This window comes from Canis lupus, chromosome 5 (assembly GCF_048164855.1).
Source record: "Canis lupus baileyi chromosome 5, mCanLup2.hap1, whole genome shotgun sequence".
NCBI classification, from domain to species: domain Eukaryota; kingdom Metazoa; phylum Chordata; class Mammalia; order Carnivora; family Canidae; genus Canis; species Canis lupus.
Window position 1 is genome coordinate 62,774,400 of NC_132842.1, and position 24,239 is coordinate 62,798,638.

A 24,239-nucleotide genomic window follows, 5' to 3' on the forward strand; every position below is an offset into this window, starting at 1 on the left:
AAAGTAATATTACCCATTATGGAGATAATTTAAAAAGCAAACAAGAAATCTTTGTGACCTTGGAATAGGTAACGATTTCATAGATATCATTAAAAAGCATTAATCATAAAAAGCAGTATCAATAAATTAGACCTTTATCAAAATTAAGTATTTTCGTACTTTAAACAATCATTTAATAAACTAAAAGACTGGAAAACTATGTTCACAATACATATCATCAACAAAGAACATCTAGAAAATCTGACAACTCCTAACACTTAATTTTAAGAAGACAGCCCAACCCAAAAAATGGGCAGAAGATTGAATAGACACTTCACAAAAACAAATGTAAACATGGTCAATAAACACATGAGAGGCTCAGCATCATTACATGTCAGGGAAATGAAAATCAAAGCCACGATGAGGGCCACTTGGGGGACTCAGTCTGTGAAGCATATGCCTTTGGCTCAGGTCATGATCCTAGGGTCCTGGGATGGAGCCCTATGTGCTGCTCCTGCTCAGCAGGGAGCCTGCTTCTCCCTCTCCCTCTGTCCCCCCTCCCCATTCATGCTCTCTCCTGCATGCTCTAGCTCAAATAAATAAAATCTTAAAATAAAAATAAAAAAAACACTTCACACCAAGATGGCTACAATCAAAAAGACATTAACAGGAGGTGACAAGTATGTGAAGAAACTGGAACCCTCAAGCAATGCTGGTGGAAACATAAAAGGGTGAATCTACATTGGAAAACAGTATCTTAGTCCATTCGGGCTTCCAAAACAAAATACCACAAACTGGGTGGCTTATAAACTGCAGAAATTCTTTGCATCTAGTTCTGGAGGCTAGCAGTTCAAGATTTAGGTACCAGCATGGTCAGGTTCTAGTGAGGACTCTCTTCCCGGTTGCAAACTCCAAACTTCTGGCTGTGTCCTCACAAGGCAGGAGGGATGAGGAGCTCTCTCAGGCCTCTTTTACAAGACACTAAACCCCTTACTAATCACCTCAAAAAGGTGGGGAAAAAGCCCCACCTCCTAATACCATGACGTTGGGATTTAGGATTTCAACATAAAAATTTTGGGAGGACTTAAACATTCTAACGAAAACAAACAGTACGGCACTTTCTTAAAATGTTAAATGCAGATTTACTATGTGACCAGCAAGTCCACTCCTAGGCATCTTCTCAAGAGAAAGGAAAATATATGTCTGTACAAAAAGTAGAATAGGAATATTCATAGCAGTGCTGTTTAAAACAGCCAAAAAGTATAAACAGCCTAAATATCCACCAACTGGTGAATGGATTAAACAAAGTGTGGCATATTCACACACTGGAATATTATACTATTTAGTCATAAACAGGAACTAAATATTGATTCATACATGTTACAACATGGATGAACCTCAAAACATTATGCTGGGTAAAGAAACCAAACACAAAAAAGACCACATACTGTCTGACTCCATTTACATGAAATCTCCAGAAAAGGTAACTTTTGAGGACAAAGAATTGATTAGTGGTTGCCTAGGGATGGGGGATAGGACAGGGGAATAAACTACAAATCAACACACATCTTCTTTGGGGGATGATGGAAAGGTTCTAAACTGAAATTATGGTGATTATTGCACAACTCTGTAAATATACTACAAATCACTGAACTGTACACTTAGAAGAGGTGAGTTTTATAGTACATAAATTATACCTCAAAAGGTTTTTTTAAAAAGATACTCAATGTCATTAGTCACCACTGAAATGGACATTAAAGCCACCTTGAGATACCACTACACAGCTACTAGAATGGCTAAAATTTTAAAGACTGACAATAATAAATATCAGTGAGGACATGGAGCACTAGAATTCTCGTACACATTTGATGAAGATATAAAATGGTGTACTGGGTGTGAATAACATCCCCCAAAATGATATGTCCAATCTTAACCCATGGTAGTTGTAAATGTGAAAAAGGATCTTTGCAGATTTAAATAAATCAAAGATCTTGATTGAGATTAAGATCATCCTGGATTTAGGGTAGGCCCTAAATATAATGACTGGTGTCTTTACTTGAGAAAGGAGAGGGAGATTTGACACACATAAACACTTAGAAGGTGGCTATGGGAACACAGAAGCCAACTATGTTCTGGTTGCCCAAACCAAGAAATACCAGGAGTCACCAGAAGCCAAGAGAGGCAAGGAAGGATTCTTCCCTAGAACTTTCAGAGGGACCATGACCTGTCAACACCCTGCATCCAGATTTACCTTTAGAACTAAGAGAGAATAAATTTCTGTTGTTTTAAGACACCAAGTTCTGGCGGCCCTAGGAAACTAATGCAAATGGCAGAACCACTTTGGTAGTTTCTTAAAAGCTAAACAAAGAACTGAACAACTAGAATCCTGAGTGTTTATACAAGAGAAACAAAGACTTCTACATGAATGATGATAGTAGCTTTTTTTTTACATTAACAGTCCCAAACCAGAAATAATCCAAATGTTCTTAAGCAACAGGTGAATGAATAAACAATATGTGGTATATCCAAACAGTACACTACTGCTCAGCAATAAAAAAGGAATGAACTACTGATACACAGGACAACATGAATAAATCTCAAAGATCATCATGCTCAGTGAAAGCAGACAGACTCAAGAGTACATACGGTGTTTCCATTTATATGAAACCATAGAAAATAGACTCGTCTACGTCGACAGAAAACATTATTTATTGGTAGTTGCTTGGGAACCAAGGTAGGGGAGACAATGACTGCAAATCAGCAAGAGGAAATTTCTGACTGAAAGGTTTGCTATGTCAACTATGATGGTGGTGTTGCAGATATAAACATCTGTCAAAACCCATCAAATTGCACACTATAAATGGGTACGAATTATTGTTCATATATTATACCTCAGTAAAGTTGATTAGAAATGAAAAAGTAAGTCATGAGTAACTGACCATTTTCTATTGAAGATTTAAAACTTAACTGTCGATACTTTGTTCTAACCAATAATATTTTCATAAGCAAATTTTAAAACAGTATCAAAGGAATTCTTTAAAGTAAACAGGAAGACAACTTGCTCTGTCAATTAAATACGTTTCACATGTTGAAAATGGAAAAAAGCTTTGAGTCAGAAGACCTCATTCTGAGCTCTAGTTCTGCATAGCCACCGAGTGGCCTTGGGCAAGTCATGATTCCCTCAAGCCTCAGTTTCCACATCCATAAAATGTGGATGACATGAGTATCTCATAGGCAAAGGGTAAAGTTTCAGTAGGGTAAAAGCTCCTTTGTGCAGGGATTCCATCTTAGCTAAAGTCATAATCCCAGTGTCTAGCAAATCATAGGTGTTCAATAAATCAATGAATGAATGAATGATGAATGAAATCATTCAATAAATCAATGAGAAGAATGAATAACGTAATTATAAAGGAAAGGTGATAAGGACATCATACACAATGCCACTGGGTGACATTTATCTCTTTCTATGCACTGTTGTAGTCTAATGCAGAAGGATCCTAGGCCCTTTGAATCCATCTTTAGTATACTGTCCATATCACAGGCAGACTCCAGCATGAAAACGTCAGGTCCCTGGTGAGACCTTGTTATAACTCAGGTCATTATAGGACAGACTTTATATTTTAAATCCACAGAAGCACTGCCCTAAGACAAACACCTGTAGGACTCTAAATTCTACAAGAGCAAGAACTGTGTCTGTTTTAGTTATCATTGGTCCTCATCTCTAATATTTGCCTAATAAGGAGTAGGCAACCTAACAGCACGTGTAAAGGTTATGTAGCCAGATAAAGCAGGAAAGAGGGGCTTTTAAAAAGGCCAAAGTGGCTAATGGGTAGAGAGCAAGGAGAGTGTCATGTTCCATGAGGCTGTAGAAACAAGAAGGGTCCAAACCATGCAAGGCATTGTAGGCCGTGTGACATTGTGTCTTTCTCCTAAGAGCAAGAGAAAGTCATGGGAAATTTTTAAACAGGTGGTTGGCAGAGGAGGGAAGAAGGAAAGGGACATGATCAGATTTACATTGCAAAAAGATCACTCTCCAGAGTGTGCAAAACAGACTAGTTGTGTGGAAGAAAGGGGGCAGAGGCATGGGAGCTGTTAGGGTGGAGAGTAAGTGCAGACCAATAAGCAGACTGTTGCAACATCCATTAAAGAGATCATGGAAGCTTGGTCCAAGGTGCTGGAGACAGAAAAAGGGGGACAGGTTATCGGCATATTTAAACAAACCAAAGGGACTTGATTTGCGGAATGAGAGAAAGGAAACCCTCAATTCTTCTGAACCTTACGATTTCGTCTGTAAAACAGGACAGTTGATAATCCATCTGCATAATCTCTCACAATCTTCTATGGTAGGAACATGAAATAATGTAAACTTTACAAACTTAACGTAGGTCCTGACGTATAATAAATGCTTAAAAAAAAAAAAAAGTCGCTATAGATGTTATTATTGCCATCCATGAAATGGCAACTACTAGAGGCTGAAGCCCAAAAAGGTAGAAAATAGGATTGTAGTGAGACTCCTATCCGCTGAAGACACAGAGCACGACAGGCAGCCACTGAGATAACTGTTCCAAATAAACACGTCTGATTTCACCTGAACCAATCTCAGTCCTCGGAAACCATTACTGAAGAGAAAGCACAACTGTTAGGCTCAGTCATCTGAGAGTCCGGTAAACTGAGGCACCAGGGTAGCTACAAATGTGACCAAGGAATGAGGTGCAGAAGAGCAAAAGGAAACGGTGTCGCGATTCTCATTCGTGATCCAACAGGACTAGGCCCGCATCCTGACCAGCACGAAGGTATGTCCCCCCAGGGTGTCTGGTGCCCTTACTGACAAGGCCCTGTCATCCCTCGGCTTTAGACCGTGCGTCCGCTCGCCGTGCAACCGAATCCTCCCGGTTCCCGGCCCCTAGCTACAAGTGCACGAAGGATCCCACACTCGACAGTCGCCGACATACCTTAGCTTCGCGCTCTCTTTCCTCTGCGGTCGGGGTCCGCTTCATGCTGCCGCTACAGCCGCCTTCGCCACTGCGAGCCGCGTAGATCCTTCGCCCTGGACCCCGCCTCCTGCTTGTAGTTCTCTCGGCGTCCTGCTCCCGCCCGGCGCCATTCTCCGTCAGAGCCGCAGGAACTACCATTCCCAGGATGCAAGGCGGCGACGCTCGAGAGCGCCTCGGGGTTTGTAGCACGAGAATTTCCCAGGGCCGACAGCTACGCAGCGAGCTGGCGGGCTAAGGCTGGAGGAAAACTACATTTCCCAGGAGGAAACGGAGCCCGCCATGTTTTTCCCGTGCTCCTCTGGGTCAGCCGCCCAGCACGCCGTCGGCGCTATAGCAACGGTAGCTAGCCGCGGGGAGAGAGTGGCGGTGAGTACTCCGGGGGAGTTGAAGGGGACGGAGGTGGCCCACCATCTACCTGCAGCACGGGGCAGGGTCCTGGGGTCAGCTCTACGCCGGAGAGAAGGCACTAGAGTTCTGCTCGCGTGGAAAGCAGCCCGGCACGAGACAGCACATCCTCAGGCCTGAATCACAGCCCGCCCGTTATCCCCACGCCCAGCACCGGTTTGAAATGTTATAGCCCAGCCTTAAGTCCTAGCTGAGGAGCGTTAATGCTAATGGCTGTGCCCATCCAAGTCCTTCAAGCAGAAGGGCACAGAAACACAGTGCTCTCATTAGCCCTTAAACCTCCTGAATGGCCTGTTGTTTGTTTATCGCCTGATGACCCCCATAGGCTCTGAACTACATGACGGCGGGCATTCTTTTTACCTTTTTAGTCTCAATGCCACATATTCATTTAATCATCAGGTAAATATTTTTTAAAGATTTTGCTTATTCGAGAGAGAGAGAGAGAGGCAGAGACACAGGCAGAGGGCGAAGCAGGCTCCACGCAGGGAGCCCCAGGGGGGACTCGATCCCGGGTGTCCAGGATCAGGCCCTGGGCCGACGGCGGCGCTCAACCGCTGAGCCACCCGGGCTGCCCTCATCAATTAAGTATTAATGTCGGTGCCCACCTTGCACCAGACCGCTGTTCACTACCGCTGTGAATAGGACTGATAACCCATCTCAAGAGGCTTATACTTGATTAGTAGAAACAAACCAGTAATGAGGTAGTAAACAAATAATTTTAGGTAGAGATGACTGCTGCAACGGAAATAAGCAGTGATGAATTTGGGGGGGGGGGGGAAGAATACTCAAACACAGAGTGATCAGAGAAGGCATCTCAAGAAGTGACATTTGAGCTGAGCCCCAAAGAATGAGAAGCCTGCTCATGCAAAGGCTTTGAGCAAGACAGGGTACTGTGGATTTGAGGAACTTAAAGGAGTGTTGAGTGAAGTATGGCAAGCAAGGAGGGATAACAGAAGATGGTGTTGGAGAGGCATGACAGCACTGTGCAGGGTTTCTCAATCTCAGCACTATTAACATTTGGAGCCAGATCATTCTTGTGGTTTCTGTGCACTGTAGGATGCTTAACATCGTCTCTGGCCTCTAAAAGACAGTAGCACCGCCCTCCACCTTCCCAGTCGTGACAATCAAAAATATGACTGACCCCTTCTTAGATGTGTGTGACCTTAGGTATATTACCTAAGCTGTGTCTTGGTTTTCGCATTTGTAAAGTAGTAACAACCTCACGGGGATATTGTGAGACACTTGATTAATTCGTATAACTGGAGCCCTTAGAAGAGGCCTGGCACATTTTAGTAAGCATTCAGTAAATGTTAACACACCACCACCATCATCATTATTATAAAAGCTACCATGACTCTGTCATGGCAGAGTCATCGTTTAAACACACAAGTGTCCTATGTTTAAACTGCTTGATAATTTTAGTTCCTAAAATTGACTTTTCCTGTAGCAGTGTTTCCAAAAGAAGCAGGAGGTAATCTCTCAGGTATAAGTCTGTTCGTTGTTTATTGCACAGCTAAATGCAGTGGTTCTCAACCTTTGATGAGTTATGATAAAGTTTATGAACTCTTTCCCTAAAGATGTTGCATATAAACATATGCATACAAGATTTTATAAACCACCTCTTGGGTCTACAGACCCCAAAGCTCCATGGATTCCATTCATTCAGCAGTTATTTAGCAAATGCCTGCTATGTGCCAAGCTGTGTGTCAGCCTCTGAGAATACAGTACAGAGATACACAAGACAAATAAGCTGGGTTCTCTCGTGGACTTTACATTCTAGGCCCAACATCCTAGAGATTGAGAACCTCTGCCTTAAGGCATCTTTACTGGTAGTTTCCATTTGGCTTTTGGGGTGGTTTGAAATGAAAATATAAAATCTTTTTTTTTTCCCACATACTAGACATTGCACAGACCGTTTATATCCACGTACAAAATTGAGTTACTGTGGTGCATCTCTGAAGAATAGAAACTGTAAAACTGTAAAGATGCCAAAATTAACTGGACAGCTTTGTATGTTGAGGTAGGAAGCCCTGGGACTAGACCTCATGGCAACAAACACAGGACAGAACAAAAACTCAGCTGGTGAATTTATGAAACACTTTCACAAAACTTGGACCTACCCACTCATTTGTTCACCAAGCTAAAAATTAATAGTTAACTAATATTGACATCCCAGGCAAATATGCTACTGCTTTTAACTTACCATCTCACCCTTAGAATAACTGTGAGATAGCTAATTTTTTCTCCATTTTTAAAGTTAAGGAACCATGGCACCTGGCTGTCTGAGTTTTCAGTAGAGCATGTGACTCTTGATCTTGGGGCTGTGAGTTCAAGCCCCATGATGAGGGTAGAATTTACTTAAATAAATATATATAACAAAGTAAAATGAGTTTTTAAAAAATATAATAATGAAATAAAATTAAGGAACTGAAACTCAGCAAAATTAGGTGACTAGGCCAGCTAGTAAATAATAGAACAACCATTTGAATCAAGTTTCCAACTAGGTTTTTTCCAAGATACCTGCTTGCTTTGGGGGGCATAAAAGAGGGGGGGAATAGAGAGGAAGTATTTCTTAAATTTACAGGAGTTTGTTTTTGTTTCAGATCAAGAAATAAAAAGAAGGAAGAATGATAATCTTACCCCATTTCCTAAGCAAACTATAGGAAATACACTGTTGAAAGAAATGCTGACTGAATATAGTATTACTTGTACAAAAGAAGCTTTTACTGTCTTCAAGCCGCACGTGTAGACAGTAGATGTCCATTAAAGTCATAATTCATTTTATTTGGTTCATTCCATTGCACAGTTAATGTTATATGTTGGAAAGATTTTATTTGAATTTTCTCTTCTCCACAGATAGACCATGTCTGGTCCCACTGATGAGACGGCAGGAGACCTGCCTGTGAAAGATATAGGTCTAAACCTCTCTGGAATGGGAGGGTTGCAAGGTATGGCCAGCTGTTATTTATTATCATTATGAACTTTGATCAGTAACTTTTAATTTAAAGTATTTCTGATATCCTTACAAACAAAGCCATTTAAGTAACTATATAGCTCTTGATTGTACTAAACAGGAACATGGAGAGTTTAGAACAACATATGGTATTTTACTGCATGCATCAATTATCAACAGCTCATAGAAAATGTAAAATCCCCCTCTGTTCTGATAAAGAATTGTTATAAATCATCTTTTTAAAATTCCACACATCAGTAGAAACTACACAGAATCAAGCCTCCAAATCGAATTGCCTGGTTTAAATCACATTCACCATTAAAATGTTTCTTTATGTTTAAATTTTATATGGGAGGAAATGCCATATTTAAAATTTTTTGCCTTTCAAGTAGAGTATCTCAAAATGGTTTGTTTATCCAAGTGATACTGACTTTGTATTATCAAATTAATACACATTAAAGGTTTCCTTTATCCTTTTATCATTTAGTGGTTGCCCTAGAGCTAAAAAAATCACTTTCAAATTGAGAATGAAAAACACTGCTTTGAGGAGCAATTTAGAGTGTAGAACTATGTTTTTGTTTGTGTATACAGTGTGTCAGCTCTGCTGTCATGCTACTGCATTTGTCATTGAGACAGCTGTGATATAAAATATATTCCACTAAGATGTCTTAATACCCCTGTGAATTAGAACAATTCAGGTGGCCACCTTGAACTATCACGGAAAGATGGTCAGTGTATTGTTCATTGAAAAAGATAAATTTGACTATACAGCTTTTATTTTTAAATTTACAAGATATATATATTATATATATATTATATATATATAAAATTTGCTTGAGATCTTTGGTGGAACATGAGGTATTCAGATACAATAAACATTAATTGTGCATAGCTGCTTATTGGAATTGGCTACTTTAAGTTCAGTTCTTGCCCTCGGTTTACCACTATAGGGGCTTTAACCTTTGTCCATTTGTTCTTTATTTCTTTTGGATGATAATGAAAATTAGCCAGTGATACAGAAAATACTGAATTTAAGTATATGTAAAAAATCATATACACATGCTAAAAGGTATAAAAGTTCTTTAAAAATATATATATAATATAGCTTATAAATGACTTGTAGAGGTTTATTTGTTTGTACTTGCAGATTTTACAGTTTATTTTCTAGAACCCAAAACCCATACATAGCTCCAAAAAACTTCTTATGTTCACCAAATTATTGTCATAACTCTTGCCTCTGTTAAAAAAAAGAAAGAGAACACAGTTTCAGATACTTTTTTAAAATTTTTTTCATAATTGAGCATATATGTTGAAAAGTCTTATCGAATCAGAGTTCCATCTTATAAATTCTTAAAGAATGGTTATTTAAATATCCTGTTGAATGGATACTGTTATTGCCGAAATCCTCAATATTGCATGTAAACTTTTATTCTTTTTAAATTAAAAATTGTATTTATTTATTTGAGAGAGAGAAAGAACGCACAGGCAGGGGGAGCAGTAGAGGAAGAAGGAGAAGCAGACTCCCCACTGAGCAGGGAGTCCCTAGGGGGCTCAATCCCAGGACCCTGAGCGGAAGGCAGAGGCTCAACCAATTGAGCCGCCCAGGCGCACATGTGAACTTTTAATAGCAAAGATTATTATTCTTCCCTCTGATTGGTGATGTAAGCAATGCTATAGTGTATTCTAAAACAATCTTAAATGTAAATCACGAAGGAAAAAAGTGCATTGAGGATTAGATTAATATCAATGATTATCGGGATCCCTGGGTGGCGCAGCGGTTTAGCGCCTGCCTTTGGCCCAGGACACAATCCTGGAGACCCGGGATCAAATCCCACATCGGGCTCCCGGTGCATGGAGCCTGCTTCTCCCTCTGCCTGTGTCTCTGCCTCTCTCTCTCTCTCTCTGTGACTATCATAAATAAATTAATTACTTGATTTTTAAAAAAAAAAAGATTCAGGCTATAAAAATGTTTTAAAAAAATATCAATTATTATCATTTTTAGAGACTATTTTAAGTAATCGCACTATTAATTACCTTGGCATTTTTGCAGAAACATCAATGTCACGGACAATGAAGTCTCGCCAGGCAGTGTCACGTACCAGTCGGGAGGAACTGGAAGACAGATTTTTGCGTTTGCATGATGAGAACATTTTGCTTAAACAGCATGCCCGCAAGCAAGAGGATAAAATTAAAAGGTTATGATAAAAAGCTTTTAGCTTTTTCTCCTGACTCTGTAAAGTTTGGAGGATATGCTTTTTTATAAACTTAATTGAAAACTCCACCTGGAATCTTTTTTGGAACAAGGCAGGTTGTAAATAAATACAGTTTTTAAAAATGGAAAATCTTACAAACTAGAATAATAAACCAAAAAGATGATGAGTGTTTATTATGTCTGAAGTTGCTATTTGAAAGAAAAAGCTAATAGCTAAGAGTGCCACGAGTATATCATATCTATAAATAACTTCTGGTTTAATATTTATAGTTTAATAAGCAAATGGCCAAAGCATCTGTTTTTTAAATGCCTTGGTTTAAAATAAAAGTTTGAAAAAGTAATTAGCTATTCTAACTTGTTAGAATGCATGTTCCCTTAAGACTTGGGGTTTACTAATGAAAACCTCACTTCAGTATCTGGAACATACTTAACTTTGCTTGGATTAGTCTAGAATCTCTATTTCGAAGAGTCTCTACTGTTTCTGAAGAATTATTGTCACCTGATTTGTGTGCAAAAGATTTTTGCAGGGATAACTTCTTAAAAGTAGGTATTCTTTCATTTCTTCTTGTTCAGAAGTACTTTAACTATCTTCTGAGTGTGTGGCATTAAAAGCAAAAAAAGCACATTCCCATTTGTAAGCTTCAACAAGCCTGTATTCATATTCATGTTCTAGGTTAAATGAAAAGGTGAGAAAGCCATGGAAGAAAGAAGATTGGGGTGGAGGTGGGGTCAGTATTCTGCTTAGAATGTATCCTAACGGGGTGATTCTAGTTCAGTTTCTACTCTGTGGACTTTGTTTTAATGGCCCACTGACCTGCTGTGTTGGGGGCTTTTACTTTGAGTCCTTTTTTGAGTCATGATAATGTCTTTTTACAAGACATGTGACTCACTTGCCTGATTCCTTTTCTGACCAGTAACACACACGTATCCTATCAGAATGAAGAATGTAGTCTATGACCACTGAACAATTTTTTTTTCCTTTGTAGGCCTAATTGGTCAGTAAAATAATTGAATTCACAACCTTGACCTCATTAGTAATTTGTCCCAGCCAGAAAATATAAAACAACCTAATAATGAGCCATGTAGTTTAATGGAAAAAGGACTCAGCTAGAAGTCAAGTTGTATGCATGTGTTCTATTATTTCTCTGCCTCTAGCCTATGATATTATGTTCAAGCCATTTAACCTCCTGGGATGTTATTTTACTTAGCCCTGAGAGTAGTAATCCAATGACCACTATGACCCAAAGCTCTAAAATTCTTCTGAATTTCACTTCACAAACACAACCTAGAGGCATGTGTAGAACTGCTCTGATTTTTATTTTTACTTTTTAAATTTTAAGTAATCTATATACCCAATGTGGGGCTCAAACTTACAATTCTGAGATTAAGAGTCACATGTTCTACCAGCCGGGTACCCCAGAACAGTTTTAAATTTATCCTTAAGATGTAATTAGGACCACATCAGCATAAATATAGATTTGATAAGCCACCTTTTTCAATAAGTACTTAAACTTTATCAGATTACTTACAATGTATTAATAACACAAAATAATGATATCAAACAAATGAAAACTACTGCCCTTACTGGACAAACATGCAATCTTGTTTCTTAACAAAAAATTTACTTGAACATCCTTGAAAGAATTTAAAGCCACTCCACTGATGTGCCATTCTTAAAAATGTGGGTCATTTATTATTCTCCACATGTTGACTGCTTTTTTGTATTAAACCTGTGTCTTTTGAATGTGATCTCTATCTCTATGAAAGTCTCTCTGTAATAAAAGATTCAGATATTTCGGTTGACATCCCATTTAAATGTCAACCCTATTTCTATGGCTAAACCATTGGGTGGGGCTAAGGATCCTAAACTCATTAAAGGGCTAGATAGAGTGTGTGGCTCCGTTGGTCTTATGATACCTGCCCAAATTTTCCAGTGATATATCATTCTCTGGATTAGGTGGAAAAGGAACTAATCCATTGATTATTTTACTAGGGTGTTTGTGGTACTCTTGGATCTTGGTTTTTATTATCCTATATCCCTTATAAAGCATGTTTAATGGATTTGCCTCAAGGGAAAGAGAAAACAATCTTAACTGATTATGTTATGCATTGCTCTCCCTGATGCCACATGCTGTAGGCCGAGTAGCCAGAAGTGTAGATAGACATGTATTACTACCGCTTTTACAGAGGACTCTGCTTAGGGCAAAAAAAAAGGTTGTTCTATGACATCCCAAAGCTATTAAGGATTTTTTTATTTCACTTTTGTTCTCTTAAGTAAAAGCTTCTGTCCATAACCACGCTAAAATAAAGCAAACCCCGTTTAAAGAAAAATGAAGTGAGTTTTTATTTTCAATCTCCGTCTGGCTCTTTATAAAAATAGATTCACTATAAACTAGAATCAGCTATTGAAGATGTGCGACCAATTTTGTAAAGTCTTGAACTTGTGTCTCTCATCAAAGCCACCTTTTCTTTCTTGTCCTGCCAAGATTTTTCCATTCACTGTCAGGCATGTTTTCCGTACGTGTATATTACATCACCCCCATGTGCCCTTTCTGTCTTTTGTTCTGTCTAACCAGGTTTTATCAAAACTTAAAAGAATGAAAGGTATAAACTCCTAAGATGTCAAAAACACAACTTATGTCTAAATTTAAGGTAGCATTAAAATAATACTTTTTGCATCTAAGTATTTTCTGCCATTAAACATGAATGCTCCTTGGGTCCTAAGCAACATTTAGTGGCACATTTCAGTTTCTTCTGAATTTTTCATTGGGCTTTTTGTCTGTGTGTACCAATGCATTCTAACATTTTTGAATTTGTAACATGTCTCAATCTTAGAGAACCTGAAAACAGTTCCCCTAAAACAGATCACCTATATGCTACATAGTCTTAACACACTTTTCAAAAGTTGTAACTTACTGTGGCTTGCATCTATAACCCACCACATCCACAATCTGTAGCTACATTTAAGTGCATACAGCATTCCTACATAAGGTCATGCGTTAAAAATTGCATTTGAGGAACATATGGAGTAAATATGTGTCCTCTCTTTACTAACCTTAAATGATAAGCCTTAGGAAACTGTTATTTGTCAGTGCTATAAAGCAGATTGTTGCCCAGTGGTTTCAATTATCATCAAAGGATTCTTCACAGGCAGTAATAGTTACATCAAAACCTGAAATTTATTATTCAGGTTCTGCACTGAAGTCCTCACAGTGATTATGTTCCTTTCAACAGAATGCATTTTATGCTGACTTCTCACATTCCTTTTCATCTTTTTATTATTTCCCTAGAATGGCCACCAAGTTAATACGGCTCGTTAATGACAAGAAAAGATATGAGCGGGTTGGTGGCGGCCCCAAGCGGCTGGGACGAGATGTGGAAATGGAAGAAATGATGGAGAGGCTGCAAGAGAAAGTTCATGAGCTTGAAAGACAGAATGAAGTCCTTAAAAACAGACTCATTTCAGCCAAACAGCAACTTCAAATCCAAGGTTACAGGCAAACGCCGTACAACTATGTGCAGTCTCGTGTTAACACTGGGCGTAGAAAAGTGAATGAAAATGCAGGCTCACAAGAATGCCCCAGGAAAGGTAAAATAAGCTTATATTAAATCCTTAAATGTAAATCTTTTAATAGGTTGTTTTACACACGCACATACAGTATTTCTGTATTTCTCATGTTTTTAAGTTCCTTTAGAAATAGAAAAATAGTTTTTTGACTTGCGTTTTGATAAAATGTTAACATAAAAATCATTTGTTGAGTAAAACATTGAACATAACTATTTATCCTGATATGAGAGACACGTGTGAAACTGTAAAATAGAAGTTGAGTTTGAGGTGGTTTTCTGTATTTCAGGCAGAAATCACATTGACTCAGGCAAATGGGAAAACCAGTTAGTTTGCTTATTTATGATCATGCTTACTGTTTTGAGTGATCACACTTAATTTCCTTTTCCAAAGACCTTTTATAAAATTTTAGAATCACTTAAGTCTCTCATCATGTGGAGGCAACATGACCATGCAATGTGCACATAACTAAAGGTTTAAAAAATTGCATTCTTGCTCCTCTTCTTACTACCTGGTGACCTTGGGCAAGTCATCTAATCATTCTGAACTTGATCATTACATGTAAAATAAAAGGATTTAGGCAGGAGACCATAAAGATCTTCTTTATCTGTAGAAATGATCATAGGTTTATCATTTTCCTCATTCGAGAATGCATCACCAAAAACCTGCCCATGTTACAAAGCAATTCAGTTGCATAGGTGAAACTTACTATAAAAAGAACCTAAATGTTTCTAATAAAAATTCCCAGTTCTTCCAAGGACAGACCATTTGTAATGAGGCAAAAAGTTAATAAATATTTTAAGTATTTTTTAAGTAAATTTTTTAAGTTCAACTACTAGGGAAGGAAATAAAATTGTAGCTGCAGTTGATCTTCATTTGGAACATGCTTCACATAAACACCAAACATTTTGAGGAATACAAAAATCTGTGTAAAACTTTCAATTCAATTCATGTAGGAGGACAAAAAATGCCATATAAACAGAAAAGAAGAAAATTTTGTTCTGTTTTTTTCTCCAAGCCAAAATATTGACCCTCTCTCTTCTCTAGGAAGAGTTCCCTTGAAGTCAGTAAGGCCTCCACACAGCAGGAGGCAGCCACAGGATGAAAGGGCTCAGCTACTCCTAGCTTGTGAGATTGGCAGTAGACTTTGATATAACCAAAGCAGTCGTAGGGCATTATAAATTAAAAAATACATTCTGCTGCTAATTAACTTTCTACTTGGAAGAGGGCCTTGACCTCTCAGAGCCTCATCTTTCCCATATGTAAAATGGAGTAATAACACAGATGAGAAGAAAGGTCAAGAAATGGTAATTCCGTGGTGTGTATTTTACCTTTCTACTTTAGTTTGGTCAACTGTGACTGAAGTAGGGCAAGATCATCTCTAAAGTCTATAACGTGTTTTATACTAAATAAAAAAGCAGTGCCCAAATTTTAGATCAACGTGGAACTAATCTACTGCTGTGAATTGGTGTTTGAATAGAAGAGTCTGAGTCTGATGGAAGCTTACTCCTATAGGGAAAAAGAAGAAAAGAGACACAGAGCAGCTTAGTCTTTAAAATGTGACTATAAAGTTTAAATTTATCCTTGTGTTCATACACTTCTAGTAATTCAGATCTTTTTTCACTACTTGGTACAGAGTCCAAGACATAGAAGCTGCACAAAGCACTAAATAGTGATAAATGCTTTCTTTTTCTTTCTTTTTTTTTAAGATTTTGTTATTTATTCATGAGAGACACAGAGAAGCAGAGAGGCACGCACGCAGAGGGAGAAGTAGGCTCCCCATGGGGAGCCCAATGCGGGACTTGATCCCAGGACCCTGGGATCACGACCTGAGCCAAAGGCAAAGGCTCAACCACTGAGCTACCCAGGTGCCCCATTGAATACTTTCTCAACCATTATCTTTCTGAGTGAACTTAAGACACCATTATCAGGGTTGATACCTTAGTAATAATCTCTTCAAGATCACCTTTGAGCCTGGATCTTACCCACACTTGTCAGAAGTATCACAGTGTAGGGTGACTTGGGGAGAACACTAGGCCCTCTCCACCTACAAGCCAACTTGCCTCTCAAGCTGCTATAAACATTACCATTTTCTATATGTGCCTTGTCAGGAGAAAGGATGCAAAGTACTGGTTTAAGATGTGATCATTGTAATGTAGAAACAATCCTTATTGTAAAGAACCAGTAGAACAAAGATTTTTATAAGCTGTGTATGCTTTAAAATGTAACCATTGTCAAACCACTGTTACACAGTAAGTTTTAAGATTATTTTAAGGGTAAGTAGGTTGGGGTTTGTTTGTTTTTTTTATTTCACTAGTGATGTTTAGTTTTTCCATGATTTATGTAGGAAAAGTTTATGAATTAGCATTACTGCCGAAATCGGCAAATTTTAACACAGTAAATTATTTTAATGGCTTTAGGCAGAGCCTTTCTGTTCTTTATTCTGAACTACAACCATAGATATTGAAAATTTTGGAACAGAAAATAATAGTTCCATTCTAATTAAAAATAAACTTTCTTAAGAAAATGAATTTTATCTGTACCTTATATCTGAGATTATGCTCCATTAAAAAAATTAAATTATGTCATTTTATCTACCTTAAGCTCTAGTAACTTATTTTGTAAAGTAATCATACAATTAAAATTATGTCTCATTTTTATTTTTTTTAAAGATTTTATTCATTTATTCATGAGAAACAGAGAAAGAGAGAGAGGGAGAGAGGCAGAGACACAGGCAGAGGGAGAAGCAGGCTCCATGCAGGGAATCTGACGTGGGACTCAATCCGGTGTCTCCAGGATCTCATCCTGGATCGAAGGCAGCACTAAACCGCTGAGCCACCCGGGCTGCCCTATGTCTCATTTTTAATAATGGGACTAGACTTGTCCCATGCATCGACTATTTTTATAAGAAAAATATTTTAAGAGCAGCAGCAAAAATGTTTTATTTCAAAGAATCTCATTGGTGATACCTTTTTGAGTTACCTTTGTTTAAATATGGATTTTCATATTGAGTTGGAATAAGCCTAAGTACAGGAAAAGTTTTGACTTAAACCCACAGTATCTGTGAGTCACACAAAGGAAGATTAGGTTCAATATGTAAGGTCAAGGAATGTGAATGACTAATTAAAAAATTAAGAAGTCTATATCAAAAAATGCTAAAAAAAAAAAAAAAAAGTCAAGGTTTTGAAACCTTTTTCCTTCATACTTTAGCTTATATTGTAAAGCCCTGACTTTGGTTCTTTCAGAAATTACTTTAGGAGTTCTAAATTTAAGTTGAATCAAATTATTTCTAGGTGATTTGGTTTCCATAGTAGAATTTGATGGGCAGTACTTGCTGCTACGTACATTTAATGTGCATCAACGATAGTACCTTTGGCAATAGATTTCTGATTCTCTGTGTTATAGAGCACATATCTCTCAGTACTTAAGAAATTTTCTTATATTGCAAATTTCTTCATGATAGCAAATCAAGAGTCCTTCTATCCCAATTTCACCTTTATAATCTTACTGATTGACTTTTAGGTATTAGATTCCAAGATGTCGATGTAGCAGAAACTCTACAACCCATGCTTACAAAATATGGCAACAGTTTACTTGAAGAAGCCAGAGGAGAAATAAGAAATTTGTACGTATTCTTTTTGTCGTCTTTTTAGAACTTTATTAATCATGTCTTTTTTGATACCTCCCTTTCCTTTATTTTAAACACAATTGGTTTATGTACAAATAGTTTGCTCCACTAAATAAATACATCTAGATCTGTGGGGTAAGAACAGATACTATATAACATGCTTCCAAAAAAATGAAGAAAATGAACAACTTAACCAACTACATCAGTGGAGGCGTTTATAGAATAGTCTTCTATATTATAATTTTCTCCCAAAAGGAATGTCATCAAGCCCAGTCATTTAGAATAGTACAAGATTTCGGGGCAACATTTCCATTCTCAGAAAAATTACAGGTAATTATTTTTTTAGATCCTGAATTAATTAGCCTTTTTGCGGTTAAAAAAAAAAAGGAATTGAAGGGAGTGACTTAAAAGTTTGAAGTTATCAGATACATATGGATTTCAGATTTTGTTTCACTGTGATTCTATGGTACTGCATTCTTCATCATACTATGGTTTCAGAAAAGTTACTTCTGCCAAATTTAGCTTACTTTCCCAGTTAATCAAAGCCTCATGGTTTCAGTGTCTGTGAGTTACACAAACGAAGGTAAGGTTCCACCTTACCTGCAGGCCTTCACCTGAATCATCAAAAAGTAACAATTCTGAATGAGGAAAGAAAACATGAAACAGAGCATCACGGTGTAGATGGTTGCTCAAGAATAATATGGGCTTCAAATTACTTCTTTTGAATATTTTAAATACCAATTAGAACAATGACTAGCCTATGAAGGAATAAAACCAGGAGACTAGACCTAATCTTCTTGCCTGCTGTTCTGCTGAAAAACAAGGGTTTATACAAGCTTCCTGAGGCTCATTACACTGGGATGCTACCAAAACATGGTAGAGAAATAAATACGTGCAAAAAAACACTATTATGTTTTGCAAATTTCTCACACACGCTCTCTCTCTTGTTCACACTCTCACTCTCTTAAGAGTTAATTTGAACTATCTAGGCAGATGTACATAGGAAAGAACAAAAGTGTATAAATTACCTGAAGATGGCCAGATTGTGGAGTACATAATAGGTAACCAATACATACTGAATTGAATTAAATCAAAGTCCAAGTTATTGTCTAGGACATTATTATATAAAAAGCAGTATTTTGAATTATTCCACATGCACTTTTAAATCGTCGCATTTAATCTACTCGTCACTATATGCAGAGGCACTTAAGCTAAAAATTTTAACTTCTGCTTGCTTTTTATCATGAAGAACTTTCTTTGTACTGATCTTGAATACTGCAGACTTTTCCTCAAATTACAAATTCTTGTAAAGGTTCTTTATTTCAGGGAAAATGTTATTCAGTCACAGAGAGGCCAGATAGAAGAGTTAGAGCACTTGGCTGAGATCCTGAAAACTCAGTTGAGGAGAAAAGAAAATGAAATTGAGTTATCTCTTCTTCAGCTTCGAGAACAGCAGGCTACAGATCAAAGGTATGTTAAAACAGAAATATCACTTTGATAAGGTCAAAATTAGTTTAAAATACTTTATCATGTGCCATAGAAGGATAAGCCTAGTCTATTTTAAAAATCATGTTTTCACTTAACATTCTTCATATAAGCCTGCTCTAGACCTACTAACTGCTCTCAACAGCTCTAGCGGAAGGGCATTTTTCCCTAACCTACTTTGCTTCATCTTGTCTCCCCAACTCATTTATCCATTTGTTGCATTTACCATAACTGTGGGAAGTTCTAATGCCATTTGACTGCACCTACCAAGAGAAATATGTATGACAAGAACCCTGCTATTGACACAGCATGTGAATAAGTCCAGCCTCATTTAAGTTTTTCTCAAAGCTAAAAAAATTCCATAATACGGTACCAGCTTTTTTTGATCCCAAAAGATGTTTTTTTTACCTCTCCTAATCAAAATTTGCTTCAAATTCGGTTGGTTATTATGAATGACAGTGTGGCCCTACAGCAATCTCTTTGCTGCCTCTTCATTTTTGATGTTTATAATGTACTATATTTTCTTTCCCATCCTCCTTTGTCATTTGTGGTTCCTAATACCTTTCTCTCGTTTTGTACTTCCACACTGTCTTTCCAATAAGACTTTATCTTCTTACCATATTCTTCCTCAAATCATTTTCTCCCCTTCCATCCTTTTCTTTTTCCTTTCCTTTTCTTTTCTTTTCTTACCATTCTGTTTGTTTTCTTGGACTGAGGATACCCAGAAGTAGAGTATATTAAATTGCCAGGTACCCATCACTTAGCTTAAACAGTCATTAACATGTTCCCAATTTTGTTTCACGTATTCCTTCACCTTTATTTTCTTTAAATAATTAGCCCCAGTCAGATAAGATATCATCCCTCCAAGGAATATTAGTATATATTTCTGGTAGACACTTTTTTTTAATATAACTCCATGCCATGATTGCACCTAACAAAGTTAACAGCAATTCTTTGATACCTTCTAATACCAGCCTATATTTCAAACTTCCCTGAACATGTCTTCTCCTGTTTGGAATTCAGATGAGCTCTACACATTACATCTGACATCTCTTATGTCTCCTATTTCTCTCTTAATGTTTTTTAAACCAGACCTAGATCTCTATTTATTTTTCCCCCCTCCAGTGTATATGATATCATGCTTCTGTGGCTAGATTCTCATTTTGAAAAGCCAGTATGATTTTCTAGTTTCTCATTTTGGATTCAGTTTAATCCTCCTTTAACAAACTAACCTGCCATTGTAATATTTGAAAAAACTAGGAAAAGATGCATCATATGAGACTTACTTTAAAAACAATAAAGTTAGCTGAAAATACAGAAGAAGCTTTCTATTTCAAAGATTCAAATGGTTAGTATTCTCTGATAACTTCTGTTCCTGAAAAGTTATGTGTAAAATTAAGTTACATAATGAAATTCTATATATTTAGTGATATTTGTATACTCTTATAAGGGGAAGGCAAAAGACACATGAATGTTTTTGAGAATTATATTAGATGATACAATTTGAATACTGGCTTTGAACCAACTTGAATACGTAGGAGTTATCCCTTTTCCCCTAGGAAGAAGAACTGATTAGACTTTGTCTTCTTGGAAAACCAAGACGTTATTCCTTGTGAGGAACAGTGCTAAAGGACCAGACCTCAACACTGAATATGATCTTAATAAATTGCCAATAGCCATATTTAAAATATTTTCTAAATATAAAAATTCTGTGCTTAGACCAAGTCCAAGCTTAGAGCCCACCCCTATCACCTTTACTCAACAGCTGAGTACAAGGTTATCAGTGACTACTTCCTCTGTTATGTTTCTCAAATTCCCAAAGAGTAAGATGGATACTGTGTTGGCCATTCCCTCTTCCAAAGGGATATGATCGTCAGGAACTAGTGTTCATTGGAAGGGAGATCCAAATGTCCTTCAGTCCTAAGGCTAGGAAAGCAGAAGCAGTGGAGCAATAGACAGGTATGCATATTTTCTCCTATAAATATTGTCAACAACAGACACCAACATATACACCTGGATGTGTTTACCCTAAAAATTAACTAAGGCCCTCAGTGGGGAGCTATATTATTCACTCAGTAGCAGTCTCTTTTGTCACATCCAGAATTAGAGAAAAAATGAGTATTACAGGTAAAGGAACTTTGTTGCAGAGGCCAAAGAAACCAATTTGTACCTTACCTCACTGATTTTATAATATTGAAAATCAAATGTTATTTGCTTAGAAAGGAAAGGCACTTTTAGTAAATAGCATATTGTTCCTTGAAATACAGTTGTTGAAAACTGAAGAAATGACTTCCAATAAAGGTCTTTAAGTCTTTTTTCCTTATATGTTTACACATAGCTCAAAATTTTATGTGTAACAGCAATTTTTTGAGGCTAATGGAAAACTGTTGAAAAAAAATGTTGGGAGAATATAAAACTTGGTATAATTTACTGTAAAGAAAAATCACAAAATGGAAAACATATTTAAACTTCTCTTTCACGGATACATTATTTCAAATTTGAAATTCTAGAAGTCTGATCAGGATGTTGGGCTCCTTGTTCTCAAACATGAACCTAACATAGTCGTAATCTTCAGAGTGCGGTGCTTGATATTTATGGCAAAGAGCTTTTTCATAGAATATTACAGAAACTCTTCATAGTATGTGTTTAATAGACCAGTTTGGTTTGGCATCAACTTGACATAAACTTTTGGTTATCCAAAGCCCTTAATTGCTTTGAAGTAAAAGCCCAGTGCTGTTCTTTTTTATTAAAATCATGTTTTTTCCTGTTATTGTGGTCTATTTTGGAAGACTGAGTTGTGATTTTTGCATATGTTCTACATAATGCCTCATTAGCAAAAAATCTTGTATCATTTACAAGTAGCCTGAATGTCTGTGTTGTTTTGAACAAAAATCCATATTAAAATTTAAACAATATAAAAATGCACATTTTCTGCTTATTAAAAAGGCCGTCTTAAATTAAATGCAAAGCAGTAACCAGTGAACACATGTATGTGAACATTAAAATCAGAATGATTTTACCTTTTATTGGCTTTTTCAACTCCAAAAATATTTATACTCTTACCAAATGTGTAACTAGTTTGTACTAAGTGGTTTTTTTTAGTAAATGTTAGGGTGTTTACCTTCTTAATTAAAAATCATGTAAGTTCCACAATATCCCAGTGGAGGAAATTTAACCTATAAATGTTCCAGACACTCTGATTTACCCTCTTCCCTTTGGTTGACAGCAGACTGTCAAATCTTAAAACAGAAAGTCCTTTTGCAGCCATGCAATGTAAGAAACAGCTTGGCCTTAGGGAGTCCATCTTTTCCTTCTAGGCACACAGAGGATTACTTCCTGGTACTCTTAATTTCTTCCCCAGCTTTTTATTTTAAAAAATTGCTCACCAACAGAAAAGTTGCAAGAATAGTAGTCTGAACGTTCACATGCCTTTCACCTCTTTGTATCTTTGTGAATGACATAAGTCTATTCTGTATTTGGCATTCATGCACTTTTCCCACTTCTCTGTCCTCTCTCCCTTCCTCCCACTGCCTCCCTCCATCTGAGATTTAGACACATGTATCATTTCGCCTTCTGTACACTTCTAAGTATCTTCTAGGAACAGAGACATCCTCCTGCATAACCATAGTATGGCTGTCATACTCTAGACACTTAACAATACAATAACAGCAATACTGTTATACAGTCCATCTTCACATTTCCCAATTGTATCCCTGATAGCTGTTTTTTTGTTTTGTTTTTTCCCAATAGCTGGTTTTGGTTTGTTTTGCTTTGTTTTGATCTAGTATCCAATTAGGGGTCATGTATTTAATTGTCGTGTCTTTTAGGTTTCCTTTATTCCAGAGTGGTTCCCCATTTCCAGCCCATTGATAGTTGTTTGCAGAATGCCCCTCAATTTGTATTTGTCTGATTGCCCGGCCCCCTAATTTAGAGGGCACATCTGGTCTTTGGATGGAAGGGTAACTGGGGCCAAGGATAACCATGCACACATTATTATTACACAGGCAGGTGATCTGTCATTTTTTTAAAAATATATCCACCAAGCTTTTGCTGTTGTTTTAAATACCTTAGAATTTGCCCAGTAGAAAGTATCACACCCAAATATCATTTCTCTTCTCCCTGTGTTTTTTAATATTAATATAATCTATCTTTCTGGGATATCAGCTTGACATTTTCTCAGCACTTAATATGAACCACACAAATTGTCACAATTTGTAGTAACTGGTATATTAGGACATACTTGAGAGTGGAGACACAGCTAGAACTAGGAATATCTCTGAGGAGGGAAACAGCCTAAAAGAATGGGAAGAAGTGGGGATCCCTGGGTGGCTCAGTGGTTTGGTGCCTGCCTTCAGCCCCGAGTGTGATCCTGGAGTCCCGGGATCGAGTCCTGCGTCGGGCTCCCTGCATGGAGCCTGCTTCTCCTTCTGCCTGTGCCTCTGCCTCTCTCTCTTTTTCTCTCTCTCTCTCTCTCTCTCATGAATAAATAAAATATTTAAGAAAAATTAAAAAATAAAAGTGGGAAGAAGTGGTCTCTTAAGATTGGATTTGACTGGCAGCTCTCTCATGTAAGGACTCTGGCCAAATTCTTTACTTTGCTCATAAGCCTTGGTTAGCTACCTCAGCTATAAAGTAAAGAGAATGAAACACGTAAGTTGTTCCCTACCTTTTAAGCAGCACACTTTCATCCCCTAGGGACCTCATGTTTGAAAGATTTTTGTCTACTAAGTAAGTGGTATGTATTTTAATCAACTTTCTGGGTTTTTTTCTTTGGTTTATCAAAAACCTGTATCATGCCAATGGTTGCTTCTGATAATTGTGAAGTAACTTACAACATTGGACTGACTTGGTATAATTCTAGCAAAAAATAAAAATACAAAACCTTCACCTTGGCAACTTAATTGCTGGTAAACCAACATTCTCCATTGAGCTTTTGGATATATTGAATGGAATTCTCAGATTGCCACTACTAGTTGGAATCTATTAAATTTGATCTGCAAAATGATCCCTTTAAGAAA

The 24,239-nt window shown here is 37.3% G+C and overlaps 2 protein-coding genes across 14 annotated transcripts in view; one reads left to right on the plus strand and one right to left on the minus strand.

The window, feature by feature from the left end:
- FTO (FTO alpha-ketoglutarate dependent dioxygenase) overlaps positions 1–5,276 on the minus strand; it is a 428,434-nt gene extending 423,158 nt beyond the window's left edge. For 5 of the 10 annotated variants that reach the window (XR_012031486.1, XM_072827052.1, XM_072827055.1 and 2 more), the window contains exon 1: positions 4,932–5,275. Coding sequence is in view for 8 of the 10 variants with exons in the window: in XM_072827052.1 (XP_072683153.1) it covers positions 4,932–5,111 (180 nt within the window). In the remaining 2 variants the exon portion in view is untranslated. Of the gene's footprint in view, positions 1–4,931 lie in introns of all 10 variants that reach the window. The other 5 variants (XR_012031485.1, XM_072827050.1, XM_072827049.1 and 2 more) reach the window with 2 other exon arrangements.
- Positions 5,195–24,239, plus strand: part of RPGRIP1L (RPGRIP1 like) — a 94,806-nt gene continuing 75,761 nt past the window's right edge. The window contains exons 1-7 of one of the 4 annotated variants that reach the window (XM_072827047.1): positions 5,325–5,339; positions 7,279–7,398; positions 8,235–8,326; positions 10,382–10,526; positions 13,834–14,132; positions 17,631–17,733; positions 19,063–19,206. In XM_072827047.1, coding sequence (XP_072683148.1) covers positions 8,242–8,326; positions 10,382–10,526; positions 13,834–14,132; positions 17,631–17,733; positions 19,063–19,206 — 776 coding nt within the window. In that variant the 5' untranslated portion in view covers positions 5,325–5,339; positions 7,279–7,398; positions 8,235–8,241. The other 3 variants (XM_072827045.1, XM_072827044.1, XM_072827046.1) reach the window with 3 other exon arrangements.